A 26,571-nucleotide genomic window follows, 5' to 3' on the forward strand; every position below is an offset into this window, starting at 1 on the left:
ACCCATGATTTTATATATGAGAGGTGAAGAGATCCACAATCCTTAATGAGGGGGATGTTTCTTAACAACTTCAGTGATTGCTCTGAAGGCACAGACATTACGGCTGTCTCTGAAACAACTAAGCAGAGAACTGTTGCTTTGAATAACGTAATGCCCGTTGTTGCCTATTGTTCCATTGTTAACTCAGGAAATTATTCGAAGGTGAGAAGCATTGTCTTATTTTTCTTCTTTTTTTTTTCCTTTCTTTTGTTTTGGTTTTGTTTTTTTTTTAAGGAAAAAGGCAGAATCAGTAAAAGATGCTTCAGAAACTGGATGGGAATATTCTTCTAGCCCTTCCTAAGTAGTGGGTGACTTGAAAATAAGTTACAGGAGATCAAACTAATTTCTAGTGTAACTTAATGGGAAACCAGGTGCATAAACTGGAGGGGAAAAAAAAAAAAAAGAACATGATGAGAAAAGAATAGTTCTGGCACAACACCTCACCAAGGGATATGAGTGGTGACTGTGGGTTGAATGTTGTTTGAAAGTACCGTCAAAGGTAGATTAAAGTCAGGGGTATTGTGAGAGGAAATGGATAACTAGCACAGAAAGAGAAGTTACTCCAGGGACTTTCTGCTGCTTGTATGTGCACAGCTGGGGCCTCTAAGGATGGGGGTAGTTTGGGAAGAGATGAAAGGTCATGTCAAGTTGATTTAGCACCTACAAGTCCTATTGGTATGCTGCTTAGTCCCTAATCTGTGAGGTAGAGAACAAGAAGCTTGCGCTATTTGTTCAACTGAAAAATGAGTTTTCCCTCACCACAACCACGAATTAAGAGTATTTCTAAAAACAGAAATCTAGCCTGATCTGTATGTTTAAAACCCCCCTAACTTCACAATGAGATCCAGGTTTCTCTTTGATTATAATATATACGCAGATTATCCTGAAATTTAAATCGGTTCTTAATCCCTGGTGAAAGATACTTTTAAATGCATTTAATTTCCATTTTGTGGCACAAAGCCGAGTTCTTGAGTGTGTTACACGCTGCTGGGACAAGAAACGCAGTACAAAGAGCACCAGATACAGTAGTTCCCTGCAGTCTCATAAATTCTGTACAAAAAGGTACAAATACTGGAGGTATTAAAGTGGAAAATTAAATGCAAAGTTCTTTGTTTTTAAGTTTGCAGTGTGAAGTAGCTCATGTAGCAAAAACCAGTCTGCTTTCAAAATGGATAAAGTAGTCTGCAGGGAAAGAGAGAATTAGCAACTGATGAAAGTAAGTGAATAATAAACCAGGCAATGTTACAGAATCTGAACATACATAAAAAGCTTAATCACAATCTATATATAGATTTTACATCTCAGGAAAATAATGTAACATATTGCTTCTCAAGGACATCTCCAACTCTCATAATAGCCTAGAAATAGTACTAGAAATCAAGATTCTCTAACAGTTTATTTCTGGCAATAAAGTAAGTTGCCTCTTTTGAAATATTACATAATCCTTATTTAGGCAATTCAAAACTTTCAGCCAAAAGAGAGTAGGCACAGCATTGTCGCTGGTGCCAAGAAGGTGACTGTCCCAAGGAAGGAGCAGCATGTGCCAAGTGCAATGTTCTTCATTAAACTGCACATCCACAGTAAGCAGATTTCTGACCACAATTTCCAAGTTTCAGACAGTGGAGCAATTGGCCAATTAGTCCCTCTAATCCTTCATTTCTGACCTGCTGTTTTACAGAAGTGAAGGTGCCCTGCTCTTACTAAACAGTGGTTGAAGAAGTCTGGCAAAAGTACTGACTACTCAAAAAGTACACCACCGCTTCTCCTCATTGAGGCATTGGAGAGATTGAATCTTTCCTTCAAAGTGTAAACATTGTGTCATTTTTATTTAATTAGAGATGAGGATTCTCAGCTTATTGGACTGAGCCCTAGAACTTCATAAAATGGCAGGAAGGGTGTGCCTCATTCTTCCTTACCTAGATATTTCGGGGGAGCTAGGACAACAGCACTACTTAAATCGGAACAATTGTTATCCTCCTCAGTGAAAAATTCTATTAGTCATAAGCAAATATTAAAACTGCTGCACAAAGCGATCCAATACTGCACAATGCTGGCTCAAACAAATTAAACCTAAGCAGAAGTAATGCAGAAAAAAAGGCTACACCCCATAGGATGGTCAGTGGAACACGACTTGCCAAAATGAAAACTAAAAGGAAGCTTGGCAGGTATAATCCTGTGAAAATAAGCATGTAAGGGCACATGGTTGCTGTCTATAAATACACCGTGCATGCAAACACTAAGAGGAAAATGAATATATTTAAGCTAAAGAACAGTGGTGGCATGAGAAAAACACCGATATAAAGCAGCCATTAGTAAAATTATGCTAAAAATTGCACAAGCCTTGGAGAGCAGCACAGCTCTGGAATGCTCTTCTGGAGGAGAGGGGAGCAAAAATCTGACTGCTTTTAACATGGAATTAGTTAAGTTTATGAAGGGAATTCCTGTGTACTGTGTAAAGTCATTGTCATGATAATGAGAACATATTAAATTTCAGTATGTTATTTATTTAGTGTCTTTGATCCAAAGCACTTATATAAAAAAGCAATAATGAAAATTCCTTTCAACCAGTACAATAAAAGTCATAATTCCTTGGGGTATTTCATTTTCTTTAGTAAAATGCAATTTGGATACGTTCCATTCAATATTTGCAGAAATGACAGAGCATCAGCCCTACGAATAATAATAAATCTAGAACATAAGATAAGCTGTAGGTTATTGAAATGATGTGTTGCAAAGTTTGGATCCAACCTTTGCAATGCTAAACTAGCAACAGCTGAGGGGATTTGTGACTCTTTGGCAAGTTTACAGGTCTCTTCAAATAACTGCCCTGAAAGTCATTGGTTTTCAACTCTGTGAATCTACTGCTTGTGAAACTGAGATAAAACCACAGCTTGGAGCCGAGTGCTCTGAAGGCCCCCAGCCGACAGACCTAGCGAGAACTTGCAGTGTCCTTGACATCAGAGGGAGGGTTTGCCACCCTTGCAGCATGTAACCCGACCGGAGTGTTTGTGCTATGCAAGCCCAGCTCTTCCTTCCCTTATTCCTTTCATGGTATTTCAATTCAACAGGCAACCTAGTGCTGTGCCATGTTTTGGGTGGGCGTTTGTAGGTGTGTGATAGTTCACAGACATGCAATACGAATCAGGGATAAGACTATTGAATTTGTGCCTGTGACCCAGCAGAGAACTTGAACCAGCCCTCCAGAAGTGAAAACCTCAGCAAAATGTTTCAAGTTTGGACACCTGTTTTGGGTTATCCAGGTCTACCTTCAGGGCCATGTATATGGCCCTTCGATTTTCAAGGACAGCAGGTAATATCTTGGCTATTGACTTTGGAATTTGTGGAGGGTATGCTGAAATCTCCAAGAGTTTTATTTGGTAAGGTTAGAAAGGACCAGCTTCCCTTACACTTCATGACCTACATCAACTGCTAACTGACGTGAGAGGAGGGTATTCAAAGGAAATGGTGGGAGTGTGTGTGGGTAAGTTATTTTACACTGTGTATTCTGTGATAGATCAGTGGGCAAACCAGGAGTCTGATCCTGGAGTGCTCAGCTTTCTGGTTTTAAGTGGAGCTGTTACAGCAACACTGACAAAAGTTCCAGACCAGACAGCAGCCTCTAATAGCCTAAAAATGGAAATTACCCATTTGTACCATCTTTGCTTTATTCTGCCAGTTGGGCCACTCCTTGTTGTGGTATACAAACACAGGCTTCCAAACATGGCAATTATAGCTTTATTATTTTAGCTTTTAACTAGTTTGAATTTATTTTCTGAACCTCTCTAGTCTTCACAAGTAAAACAAACAAACAAAAATAACTAACTGGAACATTGTATGTAATATATGGGATGGAAAAGCAGCAGGATCTGAAGAGAAATGCTGTTCTGCCCACCGAGTGCCAGTAGTTCGTTTTATAACACAGGTCCCTGGAAGTATAAAGAGAGGGAAGCAGCGGCTTCTACCTGTTGGCTGCAAGTGTTTGATCTCTGTACAACTGCATAAGGGAAAAGACTGAGCACTCAAACAATGTTATGCAGACTCATGATTACTCTTGAAGATCTAGATGATCTGCTAACACGTCTTCTTTTAAAAAAAAAAAAAAAAAAAGTACAGGCCAGACCTTGAAAGGATTTAAATTGACTGCGTCACAGAAGCAGGTAGGAGGATCTGCCCACAGTGAGTGCAGTATTAAGCTCTTTTTTCTTTATCTGTTCCTTTCTTAGGCCCTTATGCTCTTCCTTAGCTGTAAGTTGTGAGTTCTTTTCTGAGGGAAAATGTGACTTACAGGGTGGGTTTTTTTTCCCCTTAGAATTTCCTTGGCAGAAAGCTTAATGAAATTGTCTGCCATCAGCACTTGCTTTCAAGCTTTCCTGATAAAATTAGATTTTATATCTCGGCATCACATATGGCATCTTTATAATTAGTCTTTTTGCAGCATATGAATGCCAGTTCCTAAAATGCTGCCTGTACTGTTCATGTGGGAATATTTTGCTTCATTAAACAAATCCAAGTTTTTCATTGGAGCTTCTAATTGTTGAAAACCCACGTTTTTGTGTGTCTAATCTCAGAACCATTTTGATGGACTGAAGTACAGCGTATCTTCAGCTTCACTGGAACCAAGCTGTTTGCAGATCACTTCTGGAAATGGGAACCTGAGATGTCTTCATGGGCCTCCATACCTAGAGTCACTTGTGGAAATGTAGTCTTTGAACACATCGCTATCTTAAAATGAGGGGTGGGCTTCTTCAGACGGCTCAGAATTGACCTAATCTGGGAAGCAGAGGTAAGTCTATGCATAGAAGATTCTGAAGAATATTACTATACATAACATTTCAGAACAAGAACACCCAGTTTTTAACACACGTGTTCAAGAGTAAACAAACTTCCATTAAAATGTGAAGCGCAGAGGTGTTTTCAGACATGTGACAGAATTACCGGTCAGAAAGATGGGGAAGAGTGTTCCCAAGTCAGTGATTCACAGGTGATTGTTTTGAACTGTTGTAAAATGCGTGGGAAGTCCTAGGACAGATACCAGCATAGGTGATAGTTGATTTTTTTCATTACTTGTGTCACAGCTGAGAATTTTTATTTCACTTGGGTACGCTCATTCCTCTGCTCAGACGAGGAGGAAATGCACAAAGTAACAGATCATCACTATACCACTAGCACTAATGTGATGGAAGTGGTAACATTTGTATGGAAAAGTCAGCATTTAGTACCTATGCAACAGGATGAAAATGTGCAAACTGTCAACTTGTAATAGAAACTTCTTTAGTTTCTGAAGTGCAAAGTTAGTGCAGTGTCAGCAACACTATCCTCTAAGAAAAAAGAAGACAAATAGGAAAACACTTATAAACGTAGCTCTTGATAGCTCTCATGCAAACTGCTGTCAAACTTGTACACTAATGCAGTGAATCGTTCAGGCTGAGCTCACTGGGGGTGCTCCTGCTCATATTAGTAAGACTGGCCATAAGGGATTTAACTTTATAAGCATAGTAGTCCCTTAAGTTGACTGATGGAACTTCTTTCATGCCGTCACCAAAATCACAGCTTCTCATGGCACTCTCTAACTGCTTCTGACGCCTATAAAAGTGGGAGAATTTATTGAAGATCAGTGTAATGGGAAGCACTACCACTAGGATACCGGCTAGGATGCATGCAGATGCTGTCAACTTGCCAGCAGTGCTCCCTGGCACAACATCTCCGTAGCCAACTGTGGTCATGCTAACAGTAGCCCACCACCAACAAGCAGGGATAGTGGCTAACCCCTCATTCTCTTCTTTCTCAATGGTGTAAGCCACTACCGAGAAAATGGAGATGCCAACAGAGAGGTAAAGTAAAAGAAGCCCCACCTCTCTGTAGCTGTACTTCAAGGTGGCTCCAAGAGACCTGAGACCTGTGGAGTGTCTAGCAAGCTTTAAGATGCGAAAGATCCTCATGAGTCTCAGGACTTGTGCAACCCTGCCTAAATTTGCTAAAGTCGGACTACTTTCCACCACCAGGTTGACAATTAAGGTAATATAAAATGGAAGGATAGACATTAGGTCAATCAAATTCAGGGCATGCTTGAAAAATTTTAAAAAGTCAGGAGCTACTGCAAATCTCGCCACCAGTTCAAAAGTGAACCATGCAATACCAAAATGTTCCACGATCTCAAAGCGAGGATCTTCCTCGGTGTTCCCGTTGCTGTCAACAATCTGAAAGTCTGGGAGGCTGTTCAGGCACATGGTCACGATGGAGCCCAGCACCACCATTATTGAAAGGACACTGAAGATTCGACTTAAGACCGAGTACCCAGGATTATCCAAGGCAAGCCAGAGCTGCCTCCTGATGTTTCCAAAGGGTTGTTTGTCAAATTTAGAGGCATCATTGTAGAACGCCAAAATCTCGTCAAAAGAAGATGTGGTACTTTCCTGGTCACTTTGTTCCTCCCATTTCTCTTGGTCTGGCTCCATTTTCCTCCCATGGTAGCTGTAACTGCAGCAGGAGTCTATAAAGAATTCATTGATTCCCCAGTATTCAATCTCCTGGCTGAAAGAAAACACGCAGAGTTCACCCATCACATGGAGCTTGCCGGTGTTATAAAAATGTAGCACGTAAGGAAAGAGCTCGGGGTTCCTGTCAAAATAGAATTCATTCTTGGTGTCATCATAGTCGTCGCAGAGCTCCAGTATCGACTCCTTTGAGTGGCAGCTCAGCAGTTTGCCCAGCCTTGTCTCAGGGAACCTTAATAATGTGTTGGATCTCATCTTTTTCTTAAAGCCTCCAACGTTGATGCTGATCTCATTGTCTTCAAAATTCGCCTCAGATAAAGCCTTCAGACTCTGCCCTGTCATAGTGAGCTCCTTCCAAAGGTGTACAGGGAATGAAAACCTAGGATGCAATTGCACAGAAAATGGGCAGAATGAGCACACCTGCAGCATGTTCACCTATTGATGCTTGCTTGCCTGCTTTTTCTTTCATTCTTTCTTTTTCTTTCTCTCTCTCTCTTTTTCTTTCTTTCATTATTTTTTCTTTCTCTTTCCTGCTTTTTCTTTCTCTTCCTTCCCTTCCTTCCTTCTTTCTTTCTTTCCCTGTCCCCCTTTTTCTCTCGTTTCCCCCTTTCCCCCCTCTCTTTCTCCCACCTCAGGCGCCGAGGGCGGCTCCTTTGTTCCCGCTGCAGGCTCCCGCCCCTCCCCGTACCCTTCACCTGGGCTGCGGCTGTCGCTCCTACGACACCCCCCTCCAGCCCCCGCACACACCCCCGCCCGGCCCCGCCGTTACTCACGGCCTTTGTGCGACCGGGTTCGCGCGGATCCTGCCCCTCTCTCCCGCTGCGCCCCGGCCCCGCCAGACGAGGACCCGCACCGGTCCCGCCGCCCGGGGCCCCGCTCCCCCCGCGCCGCTCGCCCAGTCGCGCCTCAGGGGCCCGAGCCCCGCGCCGCCGCCGCCGCCCCCGCCCGGGGCCCCGCTCAGCCCCGGGGGCGTCGCCGCCGCCCGCCCCGCTCGGTCCCCGCCGCGGGGGAGCCGCCCCGCCCCGCCGCGCCCCGCCGCGCCGCGCCCGCCGTACCTGCTCTCAGCGGCCGCGGCCCCCCGCCGGCGCGCCCTGCTGCCCCCTGCCCCGGCCCGCCATCGCCGCCGCCCGCGGGGGCCGCCAGGGCTCGCCTCGCTGCCGCTGCCGGAGGGAGTGCCGGTGCCGGTGCCGGTGCCGGTGGCGGGGCGGGCGGCCCCACCGGCCGCGCGGTGCTGAAGGGACAGCGGCCGCGCGCCGCCCCGCTCAGCGGCGGGAGGCGGTGGCACGCGCGCCCGTCATGGCGACGACCCCCGCGGCCTGCCGCCCGCCCCCGCCGCTCCCCCCTTCCCCACGGGCCGACCCCGCCGGGCGAGCGATCGGGGCCGCCGCCGCCGCCGCGGGACGGCAGCGCGGCGGGCGGGCGGGCGGGCTGGCGGGGGCTGGCGGCCGCGCTGCCCGGCTGAGGAGGGGCGGCCCGGGAGCCGGTGCGCCGGCGGTGCCTCCGCTCGCTCGCTCTCGCTCCTGCCCCCGCGCAGCGCCGGTGCGCGGGGACGGCAGCGGCGCCGCAAACTCGGGTTTCCTCCCCCCGCTCCTGCCTCACGCCGGCTCCGGGCGGCACAACTTCCCCGGGGGGGGACGGGGGGGGGGCGCCCAGCCCGCCCGCGCTGGCTCCGGGCACCCGCGGGCGCGCTGCCGAGGCGCGGGGACGCCCACCCGCCGCCCCTCACCCCCTGCCCCTGTGCCCCCCGCCCCGTCGCCGCTGGAGCCCGGGCAGGGGCCGGGGGCGGCCCCCAACCCCCACCCCCTCCACCCCCCGTCGCGGGCTGGTCCCGCCGCGGCCCCCAGGCTGCGGTGCCCGGGCAGGTCCGTGCGGGGGCTGGGTGTGGAAGAAGGGGGCACCCGCCAGAGCCAGGTGCTGCCCGAGGGAAGCGGGGCCGCGCGTGGGGGCTGCCCGCCGCCCCTCAGCCGCCGGCCGGGACCCCCCTGCAGCCGACCCGGCGACAGCGGGCGGGCGGCCCTGACAGACCGGTGACGGCGGCCTGGCCTCCTGGCCCGGCGGGCATGTGGCGTAAGGCCTGGTGGCACGGTCACCGGTGGCAGCCCCCCGCGGCTGTGGGGACACCTCCCTCCTCCCGCTGAGCCCCAGCATGAGGCAGAGGTTCCCCGGGGAGAAGCCCGGCCTCGGCTGTGGGGAGCGGCGGCTGTCCCGGCGCGCAGCAGCCCGGTGCGCCAGGCCCACCCTGGGCAGGGGGCCGGTGGTGCAGGGCACAGGTGCTCCCCGGCAGGTGCTTTGCGCTGGGCAAACCCGCATCGCCTCCTGCCAGCTGACTCGTGACGCCTCTCACTCATGATCCCACGCATCTGGAGTCCAGCTCCTGGAAATGGATTGTCGCCCGTGGAGATGCAGGGGGATGAAGCCTCTGCGCTTGTTTTCCCCAGCCCTGGCAGAGCCCCAAGCACTCCAGCCCTGTGCGTCACCTTTGGCTTGTTCCTTAAACTGTTGAAGGTGGAGAGAGGTTATACATCCCAACTCCAACAGCACACCAGCCCTGTTTACAAGGAACCCCCAGTACTGAAGACAGCCCTGTCAGAGGCCAGGTAAGTGAGCACACATGTGGAGTGGGGCAAGTGAAGCCCTGGTGCATGCCGGTGGCTGGGTCTCCAAAAGCCTGCTCATCTTCCCTACCTGGGGTGTTGTGATCACCCCACCATGTCCCACTGATGCTGGTGCATTCTATGGCCGGAGTCCCCAGACCTCTGGGGACACTCTCACAGCAGTCTGCATGGACCTATAGTGCCCTCAGCCCCCCAGGGGTGCTTCAGAAGATCCGTGCGTCAAGTGTGCTACAGATGATGCCCCTGCTTGCCTTTTCTTGGGTGGTGCTTGCTCTTGCTTTGCTCTCCTGCTGGTGAGTGCTTCCTTCCTTGTCTTCCCCCTACAGTGCTCCCCCTGCTACAGGTGCCCCGAGTCAGGGCTCTGGGTCCCAGTGTGCTTCACTGCATGTCCAGTGGTGTCTCAGGAGACATAGAATCCACACCAAATTATGCACCATAGGCTGCCCTCCCAGCCAGGGAAAGTGCCGCCGCCTCTCGGTTCAGTCCCTCCAGCTCTTCCCCTCCTGGGAAGGGGCACACAGGAGACAGAGACTGAAGATAGCAGGGAGGAGGTTTCACAGGTGCAGTGGTGACCTGTACGATTCCCTGTAACAACGACTTCTCATCTCCAGAGAGGCAGCTCTCCTGCTTCCCAGTGGCAGTTATTAAGTTAGTTTGCGACAGCCTCCTCCTCTTGGGGCTCTGCTGGTGAATCACTCACTGGGGAGCTCTAATTATATTGTCTTTTAATGCCTGAGGCAAAGCATGGCAGGACACAGGACTGGGAACCACCACGTTGGGATTTCTGAGTTGGATGCCCCACCACGTTCCACAGGGCTTGGGTAAATCACAAAACTTCTCTGCTGTGATTTCCCACTTTCGGAAAACAACAATAAATCATATCCCTCAGTGACGTTGCAAGGAATAGTGAGCTGCTGCTGGTAGTGCATTCAAGTGATGTCTCTGTGTTTTCACCAGCTCTGTGCTCTCCTAGGTATCTAGTGGGGGCTTTAAACATAGTGAAATATCTTTAGCAAATCTGTAAATTTTTTTTTCATTACTTTTCTTTCTTATTCTTAAATTAGATACTTTTCCCCTAGTGCTGCTTTGGAAGAAACTAAGTGGAGATATGTTTAGAGCATTTCCAAGCTTTTATACATTGTTCTTGCTTTCTAAGCCACTTGGCTAAGAAAAAGGATCATAGGCACCCTCATACCCATTTATCCACCTCTGTTCTTATCTTTACTGTGGAAAAATCACTGGTCACTTTTCTAACCTGTATTTTCTTGTTAAAAGGCACAGTGAAATTTATGCAGAGGTATTGGAGATAAACAGCAAAGTAATATAACTGCGTAAGGATTTAACTCCCCCTAGTCTAATATAACTGCTCCTGTAATTAGGGCTAATTGCCTCAGCCGGAGCATTTTGCTAATAAGGCTAAAATGCTTCCAGCACCCGAGACAGTTATCCAAAATCCATCTCGATGTTTCTGCAAGGCATGCATTCTGCTCCACAGACACACAAGCAGGTCAGTTGCTGACCACCTAGTGCTTTCGCCTTTCTCAGCAGTAAGTACAGGATGAATTGCTGTGGACATGCTATCACTGGTGGAATCAAAGGGAAAAGGTCTGCTTTGATATGTCAGAAGGAATCAGATATGTCATTTTTGCACAAAATGAGCTTGTGATGGATCAGATAAGAGCAAATTTTGGGATGCACTAATAATAAATAAAATAAACATAAAGCAACACTTTACTGCCCTGTGGATGCTTCTTAGACTGGGGAGAATGCAAGAGAAATGTTGAGGTGGGGCTGGGATGGGAATGTAAGGAAGCGTGAAAGAATTGCCTGTTGGAGTAGGGAGATAAGTGAGTGACTCGTGTCGCCATGGGGCACGGTTACAAAAGCTCAACTAACTTTGGGCCTTCTGGTTATAGCTGTTGACTCTGAGACTGCGTGAGAGAGACAGGGCTTGTTTTACTGGTATACGTGGTACCATGTTATTTAAGGAATATGAGAAGGTGCCAGCGCTGTGTAGAAGCATGGGGCATGTACAGGTGCCGGTCAGGGTGCCAGTCTGGGTCTGGGGACATACTAACTGTGGTGTGTTTGACTGTACACCCTGCTGTGGGCTTGTGGTGACCCGAACTGTGAGGGAATGTGGAAATTGCTGCTACCAACTTGGTGTAGGAAGCTGCCGCCTGAGAAGCCATGTCCTCAGACAACATCTCCTGTCTGGTCCCTGTTGGCTGCCCCACCGGTACAGCTGCTGCGCTACCCCACAGTGAGTTTAATGGTGATGAGAACATGACCCAGGCATGATACACTGGTATCTTAGATGCATTGTCAGCTTTGGGAGAAGTGAAACTGCTATGACTGCTACTACTTCTACAGCGTTAATGACATATTGAATAGGGTCTAAAGGAAGATATGGGGCTTAAGTCAGTGGTTTTATTGGCACTTCCACTTAATGGTGGATAGATTCACTTTGGACTTGGGGACACAGCCACCTATTAGGCTGAAGGTGGAACCAGTCTGAATTTAATCCTTGCTGGAAGGTCTTCCTTTGGCCCTGGAGCCGGATTCAAATGTACATTCTTGTTGGCCATTCCCTTTTGCTCCAGATAGAAAATTCTGGAGTCTGTGTTAGTTTAAGATGATAGATATGATCTCTTTTTCCTTGCAAAGCCTCACAGGAGGCTGGAAGCGAAGCATTAGTGACGGCATTCCTACTGCCACAGCTATTGACTGCAGCCAATTGGTGCATATGTTTAAAAGAAATAAAAATAGTTTTGCACGTAATGCTCATTTAAGTACTGGAAAAGGACTGTTGCAGAATATTACCAAGTCTGAAAGAATGAATAAGTTGAAAACGGATTTAAATTAATTCATAAAGGCTATGTCCCTCTCTGGATATTTAACCAAAAGATCTGAGTACAGCCTGAATTTGACAGAACGCCATGTATGAGAGAGAATATTAAAGAGGAGGGACTGTTATAAATGCACTTTGTTCTTACCCCCTCATATCAGCAAGGTAGCCATTCTCATGATATTTAGTCACTGGTAGTGTATGGCCAGCTTTTTCTACCTGGAAGTTTAAAGAAAGCTGAGATTAGCCCCACTGGAGGATTTCTCAGCTGTTCTCAAACCTCCCATAACCACAGGCAGAAAAGAAATGCCATTTGTTTATGAATCTGCTGCTCTTTCTGTAAATGCCCAGACTGACATGCCTGCTTTTCTTAGGAGGCAAAGGCTTTGCGCAGGCTCTTGTGGCGTTTGCAGTATAAAACTGGTGAGGGAGGAGAGCCAAATGCTTTATTAAGCTAGAAGTTTACAAGGCAGTGATAGCAATGTCTGAAAACAGACCTCCACTGTGACAGAGTGGAACTCCAGTGGATCACAGAAAGGCCATTTGGCAGCTAAAGAAACCAAACATGAATGGAACATTTCATTTTGGCTGACAGCACCTCAACAGAGTGACAAATACTGATCTTTTGCAGCACACTGATTACATGAGCAATGAAATTTTACTGTGATGCCTCTGCGGTATTATGCCTTTTGTTGTGAGATGACATGCTTAGTCACTGTTGTGCCTGCTCCACCTGATGATTCTTGACTATGAGGGACATACGATAATATTTGCTTTTGCAAGTCCTGTGGGGAGCATTGTCTTCTTTAATTAAATCACCATATCCCGAAATCATGGAGTGCAAGGCAAGAAAGGATCATTAGATAATTGTAATTTTCTTTTAGTATAGATCGTAGAATTTCAGCCTTCTGTCCCCTACTAAAAACTAATGTCTGAGATGGGTTAAATGAACCACACCTACAGACCCCTCTGACAACATATTAAGAGGAGCCTGCAGTGACTACGTTTACATCAGCGTTTCACTTTGGATTGGGATTGTGCTTTTGAAGTGACCTTCTTGATCAGCTCTGCTACACTGATTTCGATTACATCGAGTCTGAAACTATATTCCCTTTGGGTGAACACAACGCGAAAGCTGAGCTGCAGGAGTAAGTATTGCCAGTAGCAATCAGCAATGGGAAAGAACGGGTTTCAGAGCTGAAGTTTTGGATGTAAGATGACTCAGGGGTCACTTTCCCAGCAGCACTGATGCAGTCAGCAGTGGGCGTGACCTCTTTGATATTTGCCTAAATGGAGATGGGGAGAAAGATCTTGCTTGCATCCAGATTATAGCTATTGATTTTAAACTGGGGCTAAAAACCCTACTTCTGTGCTGTCAGTCAGCTGACTTGGAGCATTTGAAGGCTATTTCATTTGCATTTGGAACCTTCCCATGTGTTTCTTCCCTTACCCTTCTCACGCTTCCGTCTATCTGGAAAACAAAGCCATGGGAAATCCAGGACAGCATCGCTCCTCTGGGCAGATCCACAGATTTGATATATTCTCAGCTGATTTGCTCTTGCTGGGAACATGCCTCATGCTTAGATGGTGCAGCATGTTTTGTCTCCATTTTTCTTCTGTACACTTTTAAAGATGAGGGAAATGCTACTTGCTCTATGCAAGTGAGAAAAGGCTCACCCAAAGCTAAACTAGGCCCCTTATTCTAAAAAGAATAATGAAGATAATTTCTTGTTTGCATAGATTTATATATCTGTGACACAGGGATCTTCATCTTAAATGAAAAAAAACCAAGTTGAACTCAAGCAGGAAAAGCAGTCCCTACTTGGAAACATTTTACTCAAAAAGCATGAATATGAGAAACCCCCTCCTAACTTACATCTATTTCAGTCTGGGAGGAAAACTGATTTTGATTATGAAACCACCATGCAGAAGGGCAGGAGAAGCCTCTCAAGCTACGTGACCCATGCTCACACACTGTCCTAACTTCCTGGAGTGGCATATTTGCACAGGTTAGTAAACTTCAAGTCAGGATTGTTCAGTGTTGTAATGATGGGACAGCTCTGCTGTTGTCACCATTGCCTGACACAAGGATCAGTATTATCTCCTTCTTTCTTGGTGCTTCCTGACTTTTTCAGGGGGAGTTTGGAGTTAGGAGACCCTTAGCTAAATCCTGTGTTACAAACAAACAGCAACAACATGGAAATTGTGCTGGTAACAGCTGGAAGAGACTGCTTCTTCTGCCAAACACAATTTTTTAATCCAGTGACTTCCCCCTCAACTCTTTGGATGAGTTTCTGGTGGGCACCCAGCTCTTCTCGTCCATATAGTCACACCACACAGCATACACCTTGCTATGATACTTGTCTTACAGCCCTTCACACCCTGTTAGCACAGACCTCCCCAGCACGCTCTCTGCTCTGCCTGGCCCGTCTCAGGTGCAGCCTGAGAGTGCTCTGCAGAAGGGTACCGCCAGGCAGCCTGCCATTGCCTTTTGTTGCCCAGCCTTGTCACTAGGGGTATTGGCAAAGGTGGACCGATCGTTTCATGGCCAACATCCAGACAGCATGAGGCTAGTCTGCAGTGGGCCAAGGTGGAGCTTGGAATCATAAGCATCTTTACTTAACCTTAAGAAAAATTAGGGGAGCATAAGAGAATGTTACATTTCATTGGCCCAGATGTATTTTACATCTGAAAATCTTAACAGCCAGCTAGATCAATGAATGAGATAAAACAAATAAGCAAAGGAAATGGAAGGCAGGCATACCAGCAATGTTCTCTGCACCTCCCAAAGGTGTTTCTGCAGGGAGGGAGCAGAAGATGAACTATCTGCTTTCCATTTCTGAGTTGCCACCGCCACCTCTCACTGGCTGCCCAAACAGCTTGATGCTGTAGTGTCTGGTGTCTGCGGCCATATTCTAGTTTGAGAGAAAGCTCTACTGAACCTTTGGCTGAGGTCATACGGGTTTGAGTGGAACAGTTTTGGGGAGCTAACATTGTTAAGACCCAGCTCTAACCACAGAGGACCATCAAGGGGCTCCAGCCCTTTCTGCTTCCCAATACTTGTACAGCTTAGCGCAGATTCAGAAGTTACTGGCTCCTGCCTCCTAAACACAGGTCTCAGCTTCTTAAATATGAAATAGCAGTATTGTCTCTTTTTTTATGAAGCCACTCAACATCAGATCTTTTGTTTTATCTTCATATTGCTTGTGAGGGATTTAGCTGTTGCACTGAGTGCTCCAGTGTTCACAATTCTTCAGTCTCCACTTTATTTGCACCGGTTGTTCCGCCAAGAGAAGAGCAAAGTTTGCCTCTGAAGTCAGCCTGAATGTGAAGAAGCTTAAGGATCCTGGGTGACTGAAGAAATAGCAGCATGTCTCTGAAAAGGCATGGTCCCAAAGTGGCAGCACAAGTATATCCTCACTGCCCAGCATCACCAAAAGGGAGCAAGTGAAAGGTACATCGCACCTAAACAGTTTCCTGAGGCTTCCCAGCCAGGTTCTGTGAATGCTCTTGCCCAGTTTGTGTGGACCATTCACCATTGCCTCATAAACCGCCACATGCAGAGTTTGCCAGCTAGGAATTTAAGGTAAATCTGTCTCTCCTTGAGGTGTTTGTAGCAAATAGTCTGGAAGGGCACTCCCTGGGAAGTACATGACTAGTACACAGTGCCAACAAAATATGTTTCTGTAATGGTATCGCTTCCAGCAACTTCTCCTTTTTTTGGTTACAAACTAAAGCACAAAGAGAAAGACTTTGTGCCACACAGAGCCTTACTGTGATTGCTATAGGTTTTTTGTTTGTTTGTTCATTTCCAAAAAATGCTGCTTAGTGGAAAACAGACAATTTTAACCATTTGTTCTTTAACAACTGCCCACACAGCAAAAGGAATTTAAAAACTTTTTCATAGCCTGCATAATACTTATGTCTCATTTTTTGAATGGGAGAGCACCCCCCACAAAACATATTTTCTTAAAAATACTAACAAACTGTTTGCAGCAACAGACCATCTCTGAGTCATTCACTGTAACTTTGAAATGGTAGTACCTTTCCTGAAATGTATCTCAAAGGCATTTTGGGGTGTAACTTATCCTAAAGGTCAGACCTGCCTATCTGAGGGCTGATTGAGAGTATGCACATTCTTATATGCCTCCAAGTATATTCTGGTTGTTAAGAGATCTCTCACTAGTGGATGAAGGATCAAGAAACTATTTCCTTTGGATTTGATTCACTTTGATATTTTTGGATTATATTTAAAACAAGAACAAGCCAGTTTAAAAAAAAAAAAAAAGGATCACTAAATAAGATTCTAATTAATGTTTCCCGCTGCTATCACGGAACAAAAGGTTTTAAAGTTTCTGAAACATGTTGGGACATCTGTGCTTACTTTCTATACACAATGCAGAAAGTCCAAAACATCATGGGAAACCTTATTCTGAAGGGATGCCAGTCCAGATCCATGCTCTGAAGAGTTTCATATGGTTCAGATCAGTTTATAAAAAAAGTCTCTGAACTGTTTTATCCTTAGCTAACATGATTTTAAACTTCAAATTTTTTAACCTCAATTCAAGAAAGCACTTAACGATACGCTTAATTATAACCACCTCTGGTTTTCAGAATCATGTTTTTCTTTGCTCTCCTGGAGTTTGTTATTCCTATAATAAAGAGTAAGAGGAAATAATGAAGTAATTTTTTTCGAGAGTGTATACAATGGAATTATGAGAATACAGCAGTAGTTTAAACTTCACTGTTCGTCTCTCTGACTGATTCATTTCGTATAAAGTCAAGTGAGGGCCAGCATGTTGTGAGCAGAGGAAAACCTGAATTCCATTTTATTTGTTTTTTCTTTTCAAACTGCTGCTTTGTGGAGCAGTTCTGAACTTCACTGCAGTTGGGATATTACACTAACCAGCTGCTGATCAAAGACTTCACTGAATCTAGGTCAGGTCTAATTTGTGAAGCTCGCAGAGTTAGTCACTATGGCAGCTTTCTGAAAGGTACAAATGGAGAATCCATGAGCTGTGGGAACAGAATTATGGGGCTTCTTCTCACCATCAGTTTTAATGTAATTTGTTTTATTTCCTTTTCCAGGAGTTCCTTTTTCTCAGAGTTCCTAGTAAAAGAGAGATTAAATGTGACAGCCACATCTGTTTTAGGAAATTCCCATGGAGATATCAGATTGGTAGCTGGCTCAAGCGATCTTAAAAGTGAATGCTTCTGGTCTGAGCAGGTGGTCTATGAACATTATGAAAAATCTGTAGCCTTTTATAGTGACTTTCATCTCAGGATCTCAGAGCGCTCTATAAATATCAGTTGATCAAGCCTTACAACATCCCTGGGAGGTGATCACTTTGTAATTGAAGGGAGTGGGGTTTATGGCTCACAAGTTCACCACTGGCTGTGAAATCCTATTTGTGACTCACACAATACGCCACAAGTAGAGCAGATGTATTGCTGCAGTGTCTGGAAATAGCTGTTTGAGATGTAGCAGTGCTTGTGCCAGTGGTGCATGGGTTCTTCTTCCCTTCTGATGTGCTCCACTGTCCCTTGTTCTCCCATTCCTGTTTCCTGGTGTCCCCTGCCAAGTGCACACACTAGCCATGCATTCTTACGGATGTTCACCTTGTGCCATATGTTCTGGAGAGAACTTGACATAGACGCAGGCTTTTCAGATTGTTTCTCTGCAGTTCCTAGGAAAAAATGTGTGCTAAGATACACTTCAGCCAGCCTTCTCCCAGGTGTAGCAGTGGGGAAAACAGCAGTGCTCTCCGTTCTCAGTATTGTCGGGGTTAGTTAAAAGGGTTAACTTGGTATCACAGAGACCATGTCAATGGACAGAGAACACCTGACTGAGCAATGTCCTGCAGCCAGCAGAAGCAGTCCCATCTGCCCTACAGGTGGGCTGGAGCATAAGGTTCACCAGGGCATGTTTGCCTCAGTGAGTATTACTTTTGTATTTAGAAGAAAATATGAACAGGCTTATTTCAGAGCCCAGTCATAAAATGACAAATACTATTTGTGTGTGTGCATCCACAGATAGGGGTGTGTGTGTGTGTGTATAAGCACTGCTTATACAATAACCACCAACACTACTTAGACTTTAGGACAGGACTTTGGTACAAAATTAATGGTTTCTATGGTGTTTTTTTTGTTGTTGTTTGTTTGGTTTGGTTTATTTGTTTCTATAGCTGTAGAGGCTATTTATGTTGAGCACACTTTGACTGGCACCAAACAAAGTTCAGCCATATTCTAGCTCCAGTTGTGACCTCTTGGGCCATAGCCATTCAGGCCCTCCAAAGGCAGTGTTAACTTCCTTCAGTAAATTGTGGGATGGGTGCACGGGGAAAGATCAGTATTTCCAGATGAAAATACACCCAGCTGCATGGGTAAAGACATTAGGCTTTGTTGCCTGTGTGATAACACTCAGGTTATAAATATCAACTTTTGACAATATCAGCTCACAATCCATGATGCTGGCTGGTAAATCCTGGTTTGTTGTTTTAAGCATTCTGTAAAATACAATTGCCATCCAAGGCTGAAAGGAGAGTCCCTGCCAGTGTTAGTCTGGAACTTGTACTGCATATTATACCTCTTTGTATAATAAGGTTAATAGTACCAACTCTATCCCCAGCCAACATTTATAGCACAAAGAAATCCTTAAATACAAAGATATTTGAGGTTTTAATGCTATTACACCAGAGGATAACTTGACATCAGATTTTCAAGTTGTTACAATTTTTAAATTTGCTTTGTGAAGAACTGTACCTTCTTATCTCCATAGCAGTCAGCACATCTAGATCTCCACCCTGATTGTGACCTCTGGATATTGCCATAATATAAATATTAAACAAACAAAATTATTGATAAAAAATGGACAGGTCATTTCTTCCCTTGATTTGTGGTTTAAAAGATATCCATGGATGTGTGTTGTTCCTAGCCTATAGATACCAATAAGTTAATACATTGGCCAGTGTGTGAGCATAGTGTCACTGAATTAAAAAAGCTAAGGATTCTTTCCAAGGGTTGACCCAAAGTGGCTGAGTTCAGCTTTCAGTCCACTTACATTTTGGCTATGTCACTACATGCTACAGATTTCTTAGCAAAAATTACTGAATGATAGATGGAACTGAAAACAACCTGGGAGAAACTGGAAATTTTGGGGGGGAAGAGGAAGCAATCAGCAAGTTTACTACTGTAAAAGTTTGTTCTGTACCCCAAAGAGGGGATCCAGGAGAATAGTTTCTTGAAGATTAAAATGTGTAATAGCAGGCAAACCTTTGTACACTCAGAGCATCCAGTTGCAACACAGCAAACAGTAACCTAGAAACATATGTGGTAGGCAATAACACTCATAAATCTTAAGAGATTATGTGTTCCTAATGTGAGACTTCAGACTGATCTATTTTGTTAAGTGCCAAACTTCAGCATGATTCAATCAAGTTTTGCTTAATCTGAATTTATTTACTCTTTGTGATGGTGATTCATCGAACATGTCTGTATTCCAGTCTGTTGAACTAATTTATCAGGCATTTTGATGGACTGGTGAGTTGTCTTCTCTGAACATTTCATGGTTTATTTATTTATATCATCTGGATTGTGTAGAACAAGAACTGCAGTTCTGCTAAGAATTAAACGTTCCTCAATGATGCCTGTAGTAACGGGAAACACTCTCTAGATAGGTATTCTTTTTGCCATGTAGCCAAACCACTAAGCCAGGAAAACTTCTCTTACCTATAGATCTAATTCCCCTAACTAAATTCCTGTGTTAACCTGGGTAGATTTGTATCAGAGATACAACCTGGTGAAGATGGAGGGACAACAGTGGTAAGGTTTCTCTGTGCAGGACACAGGGATTTCCTGGAGACTGGCCCAAGAGTATAGAACATCCCAAGAAGAAATAAGACATGAGGGGTTTGCTTACGTAGCCCAGTTAACATGCAAGTACCGGGCAGAGAGGCATTTTCACACTCTGGCTCTTGTGGATAATGATAGTATGAGACAGGCCAAGCTGGACTTCAGCATAAGCTGGCAACTTATATACATTCCCTGAACTGTACTTGAATTGCTGGTCTCTACTGAATTCCATGTCACTATGACCACACTGCTGTGGTGACTTGTTAAAGCCAAGTTCAGAACAGCTGTGAGCAGCTGGCGTGCCTACCTTCAATGCAGGTACGTTGCTTTGGCCTTCTCTTTTCCAAGGGAACGTATCTCACCACGGGATTCTACCTGTAAAGGAATTAAAGAATAAACATGTGGAAGAAGGAAACTATTCCCACAGTGGAAGGTGCTGATTTTCCATACACACAGGTGCAGAATAAGAACCCTCCCTCTTCCAAAGCACTGCAGTCTGCTAGGTCTGGGCTCCCCAGTACAAGACATAGACATAACTAAAGCGAGTCCAGTGAAGGGGCATTGAGATGTTTAAGGGACTGGAGCACCTGGCATATGAGGAGAGGTGGCAAGAACTGGGTCTGTTCAGCCAGGAGAAGAGAAGGCTCCAGGGGATCTCAATAATGCGTATAAAATAAGTGATTGGGTAAAGAGGTGCAAAGAAATTGGAGTCAGAATCTCAGTGGTGCCCAGTGACAGGACTAGAGGCAATAGGAACAAACTGCAATACAGGAAAGTCCACTAAAACATAATAAAAACCCTTCTTCAGTGCAAAGGAGGTCAAGCACTGGCATAGGCTGCCCAGAGCAGTTGTGGAGTCTCCCACCCTGGAGATATTAAAAACCTGACTGAACATGATCATGGCCAACATGACCCTGCTTTGGGCAGGGGATTGTTTAGAGACTCCCCAGAGGTGCCTGCCAGCCTCAGCCATTCCACCAGATTAAATTTAAAATTCTCAAGTATTTGTTAGTGCAGATTTTCCTGACAATTGATAGTGGTGAGCAAGGCATTTCAGTGTATCAGGTAGCTCTTAACCCTCTTGACTCTTAAGCAAAGGATGTTCTTTTGGTCAGCAGCCAAACAATGGATATAAATTAGAGATCAAGCATCATTAATGGAGCAACAGTACTAGAACGTGTGGTAGTAAATGTGTACAGTTATGTTGCATGAGTATCAGTTGACAGTGTAAGAAGTAGGGATGTGATTCAAATACCAATTAGATGTGCTTTATTTGGTACCATTCAAGGCCTAATGTTCCTGCCATGCCACTGCGCTTGATCAGTGGCATCAGATTTTTGTCCCTTTGTTTATTGTTGCTGTTCTATGGACGATATCGGCCCTGAACCTGGCTCAAAGCCTTCCTTAAGAGTTGTTTCATTTAGGGATTTTGCCTACTCATTAGAAACAAAGTAATTGTAAAATCCTGATACTATGTGGATTTATGCCATAAGTCACTGAAGTTGCAAGTAGCAATGGTCAGGCAAAAAAGTTTCTTTTTTCCTCTCATACTTTCTTCTGAGATCCCAGTGTACTGAATTTCTTTGTAGGTTAGCTAGCCCTAGATAAAAAAAAAACGAATCAGTTCATATCTGAGAACAGGGAAATGCATCTGAGATATCCCAAACACATTTGGCATGTTTAAACACATCCTTTCAGCTTGTCTTCTTTCACGCAGCTTCTGAGTGATGTTAATAATAATATCATTTATTATGGATGATTGATGCTGTGATTCTTGCTTCTACATCCCAAATGCAATACTTCCAGCCTTGGCTTCTTTTATTCTTCAGGGAAATGCATTAGACTTCAATCATTCTAGGTATTTACAGCTGGAAGGCCAAGACCCATTTGTATACAGGTGTAAAATTATTAAATAAGCAGAGGTAGCTCAGATCTAATTGTTTTATTAGTGCCTCTATGTTGATTTTGATTGAGGTAAGAGATTTACATTGCCAGGAAGAAGAAATTAATGTTGCCTTTATGTATAGACATATGTATTAGATCATTTGTGAATTTTTAACATGGGAAAACAGCCATATTTAAATGATAAAAAGTATTTGTGTAACACCACTGTTACTTGCTGGTGTTACTTATCTTAAAATAATACTTCAGAAGTCAGTGTAATTGGAAGTATATAAAACCTGTGGAGATCAGAACGGATATCTATGATTAAAGTCTTATTTTAGATTCAGAAATCAGCATAGGGACTATGCACAGTTTCAGGAAGAAAGTACTTAGCTTTCCTATCCAGTTAGAAATCCACAGTGGGTTATTTGTCCCTAAAATGTATGGAGACAAATGTAGCCAACTGACCCTCTTTTAACAATATGGCTTTATTTTTTTAGATGTGAAGGATAGCCACTATGCTGGTATACCTATAAAATTAACCAAACCCGAGGGAAAGAAGCTGGAGTAACAGAAGGAGATGTCAATTTATTTGAAGAGTATCTTTTTCATGAAAAGAAGAGTATCTTTTTCATGCAAAGCTGTACCACTGTTTGCTGTGGAATGCACAAGTCATATCTGAAGATATACAAATGCAAAAACCATCTGACAATAACGGCTTATCAGTATTAGCAGCTCAGCCAGTGTCTCTCCACTCACTCGCTGAACTGTGCAGAGGATACAAAAGTTCTGCTGTTTACCCAGCTGTGGATCAGCTGGTTCCACATGAGGAATTTGTCTTTCCAGTTTGCTTTTGTAAAAAACCTAAGAAATGACTTGAAACAGTAAAAAAAAACCAAAAAAAAAACCGTAGAAAAGAGCATAATAATTGCCAAGCCAGGCTTAGGAATGCCAGAACTAAAATTGCGGTAATTCAGGTCTGTTGTGTGCATTGTCTTCCAGTTTCTAATTGCATGACCACAGACTGGTGCGGTTTTTAAATTTTTTTTTCCTCACTGCAGAGGATGGATCTTCTGTGGGATGAATCATGGTTACCTCATTGCAGAAGCTGTGGAATTTGGAGAGTGATGGCAGAGGATTTCAAGATAGGAAAGGATTGTACTGTGGTTTGGGAAACTGAGCGTTGTCCTGGTATTGGATTTGGTTGCTATTATGGATTTTGTTGTTCTTCTCCTGAACATCATTCCTGTGTAACGCTGGGCTAGTCACTTAACTCAAAACTTTTCACAGATGGTAACTGATTTTCTGGAAACCCTGACAGCTGGAATCTGATATGGGATATGCTGAACACTCATTATTATGGAAACTGTGCTTTGAAGATAGGTTTTAGATGCCAAACCCCCCTGTTCTTAAGCATCTCAAATAAGAAACCAAATCCTATGGTTTCTTTTGGCAATTCTGAGTCAATGATCATGAGTGAACATGGAAGGTAATGCTTACTTCTCATCTTCAGAAGCCCTGGGAAGATAAATTCTCAGTGTTTGTAGAACACCAGGATCCTACAGAGGAGAAGGCCATAAAATGCCTTTTTTTGGAATAAATAGCTGTGTTTCAGCACTGTGTCAGATGATCGGTGTCATACCAGGTATAACAGGGTAAGATTTTTCAAATATTGATGCTGCTATTTTTGTGTAGTGAGTTAGCAGAGAACCATAGCAAAGACTTTCATAGTTCATTTAATCCAATTCCCTGCCTGAAAGCAGGATTACCTAGGCCTGATATATTCCTGTTAGATACTTGTCTAAGCTCCAGTGACAGAATTTTCATGATTGCCTGATTTTCCATTGCTTTACTTTCCTTACCATTAAAGAGTCTTTCCCAGTAGCTTACTGAAACCTCCCTTTTGTTGCACTGCTTGCCCAGTCCTCAGGGGAGAGGGAGAAAGGTTCGCCTGTGTGACTGCCTCATAGTGTACCTGTAAAGGCTGCAGAACAAAGATTATGCCTTTATTTCCAAAGAGATTTAAAAATGGTCTGCAACAGCACATGCTAGGGGGTTGACTGCCTGGAGAAGAACTTGGCAGAAGAGGACTTGGTGGTACTGGTGGACGGGAGGCTGGCCATGGGCCAGCCATGTGGGCTTGCAGCAGAGAAGGCAAACAACCTCCAGGAATGCATTAGGTAGAGCATTGCCATCAGGTTGGGGGAGGTGACCCTTCCCTGCTGCTCAGCACCGGTGAGACATGTCTGGGGTGCTGGGTCTGGTGTTGGACTCCCCAGTACAAGAGAGATATGGATATAATGGAGCCAGTCCAGTGAAGGGCCATTAGGATGTCTAAGGGACTCAAGCATCTGACATGCAAGAACAGGCTGTGAGAGCTGGGGCTGTTCAGCCTGGAGAAAGTCTTATCAACGTGTATAAATACCTGAGGGAGGAGTGCGTAAAGAAGATGGGGCCAGACTCTCTACCATGGTGCCCACTGACAATAAGCACAAATAGGAGACGCAGGAAATTCTGCCAAAACATAAAAAAATATCTTCTTCAATATAAAGATGGTCAAACACTGGCACAGGCTTCCCAGAGACACTGTGGGGACTCAGTCCCTGGAGATATTCAGAACTTTACTAGACACAATCATGGACAACCTAACCTTGTTTTGGGCACAGGACTGGCTAGACGCTCTCCAGGGATGCCTGCCAGCCTCAGCTATTGTGTGGTTCGGTGCCTCTAGGATCTGTATGTAGAAAGGATGAGCCTGGCATTTACCTCCTGCACGTTGAAGAGATTGTGCGACTGTTCTTTGCACTACAATTGGAGATGGCTGTTTCACTCATGGGCTGTGTCTATAATAATGGGAATCAAAGTAGAAACAGTTAATGTTTGAATACCTTTTATGATTCTGTATGGTGGGAGTTCTCCTTTACTCATAAGGATCTGGAGTTTGGGTGCCTTCCCATCTCTCTGCAGTAAGGCGTAATTGTTTTTTGAAAATTTATTTCCATCCTTGTGTAGTTTTTCAAAAACATTGGCTATTACCTAAGTAAAGAAATACAGATTGTTGCCAAGTCTAATGCTTCCCTCACCAGTGATGTATTAAAATGCTCCTCACTTTCACTTTTGTCCTTATCTTCCCCAGACAGCTGCGAAGCCAGTTCCCAGTGTCTTATGCTTGAAAACATGATTTTCAATAGATTTCTTTTCTCCTTCCCTTCAGCCCAGAGCATGAGATCTCATTTTATAATGCATTAAAGCTGCTTGTCTGGGGAATGAAGCTGTTTAAATGAAGGGTAATTTTCCAGTATATTCTGGACATTCTTATGCACACGAAAGAAGTTTTAACACCTTAAAACAATGATCCTGTAAGATATTAATACTAGATTAACCTACCCCATAACCAAAACTAGACCTCAAAATTCCCTTTCCCTTTCCTCTTCCCCCTCAGATTGCCTAAATTCCTGAACCATCTGCATGTCTGTCAGCCAAGTTCCTCTTAATCATCAGCTTCTAGTGCTCCCTCCAAATCCATATTATGCTGAGAAGCTGGCTTTGAAGTTCACAATCCACTCTGCCACCCTGCCCTTTTCTTCTGCTCAATGTTTTTCACATTCCCTGCACCTCCTCCCTTCTCCTAGAGAAAAGAGTAAAAACATGAACGGGAGGGCTGGTAACCACTGCTCCCCCGGCTCGGCTGGGTGGTTAGGGTGTTCTTTGGGGAACTGGGAGATGGGGGCTGAGCTGCAGCCTGGTGAAAGGGGCAGGGCTCAGGTTCCTCTTGTCCCTGAGTAACAGTGCAGCCCCTGAGCTGTGAAGTGTCAAGGTCCTTAATCTGAACCTGACTTTTTCCGAGGTGGTACATGCTGTGAGGTCACTGACTTTAGTTCGTTGGCCTCTCTCTTATCTTTGTTTTTCATTAGCTGTTCCCTGCTTTTATGATTTTTTTTTCCTTTCCAGACAACTGTACCATGAGGGCAGTTTAGGGGAGAGAGAGGCTTACCTCTTCTTAGGATTTTACAACAGATAAGATGCATTAGCAGACACAGTTTTTATCTGGACTGAAGTCACCCTGGCTGCCATTGCACTCTATATCCATTCAGTCCGTCCTCTCAAAGACAAAAACCTGTTTCCTAAAGCCCATTCTCTCACTTGTTTTTATGCAAACTGTTTTTAAGAGATTCAGAGAAATGTCAGACCTCTCCACAGGTAGCTGTTTCACAGGGCAATATGGCTTATCCTGTCAGTGAGTCAGCCTACATTTCTTTTAGCTTGTTTCTGACCCTTGATCCTCCCCACTCCATAAATCAGTCCTCCTCCTCCTCCTTTGTGATGTTTACACTGTCCAAATAGATAGAGGTCCCCAGAGTGGTTCCTCACCTCCAGCAGATTGTCTCAACATTAACGCCTGAGCACACTCTGCTCTCTTTGCTCAGCTGTCATGCAGCCAAACTCATCTCATTGTCTTGATTCCTCATAAATCAATAGATCCAGATACTTACCCTCTTGCTTCCTTTGGGATGAGTCTGCTCCGCAAGCTCACAGCCGGTTTGTTGGTCTCTGCCGCTATTAGGACCTTCCGTCTCCCTTCTTTAAGCACATTTCTCCACTTCATGTCTGCATTTGAGGTTGAACTTCCTCCTGCAGACTACTGCCTTGTGCCCATCCACTTGGTTGTTGTTTTGTTATTTCCAGCCTGTCTAGGTTTCTTTATGTTTTGTGTCTGTCCCCTTTGCTTTACAAAACACCTCTCTAATTCATAGGAGTCATTACATCAAATATAAATTGAATGAATATGGTATTTACTGCTTCCTTCCAGATCATTAATAGACATTAAATAAAACCAGAC

General features: G+C 44.8%; 1 protein-coding gene across 2 annotated transcripts; it reads right to left on the reverse strand.

The window, feature by feature from the left end:
* Nucleotides 1-1,132: 1,132 nt before the first annotated feature.
* KCNS2 (potassium voltage-gated channel modifier subfamily S member 2) lies at nt 1,133-26,571 on the reverse strand. Of its 2 annotated transcripts, none has more exons than XM_037381872.1 (2): nt 26,225-26,571; nt 1,133-6,912 (listed from the first exon to the last, which is right to left on the reverse strand). In XM_037381872.1, exons 1-2 carry the CDS (start codon nt 26,335-26,337, stop codon nt 5,442-5,444), a joined length of 1,584 nt encoding a protein of 527 aa, XP_037237769.1. In that variant the 5' UTR covers nt 26,338-26,571; the 3' UTR covers nt 1,133-5,441. The 2 variants fall into 2 exon arrangements, with proteins under 2 accessions (XP_037237769.1, XP_037237770.1); XM_037381873.1 differs by lacking the exon at nt 26,225-26,571 and adding an exon at nt 7,589-7,633.

This window comes from Falco rusticolus, chromosome 3, assembly GCF_015220075.1.
Source record: "Falco rusticolus isolate bFalRus1 chromosome 3, bFalRus1.pri, whole genome shotgun sequence".
NCBI lineage: Eukaryota > Metazoa > Chordata > Aves > Falconiformes > Falconidae > Falco > Falco rusticolus.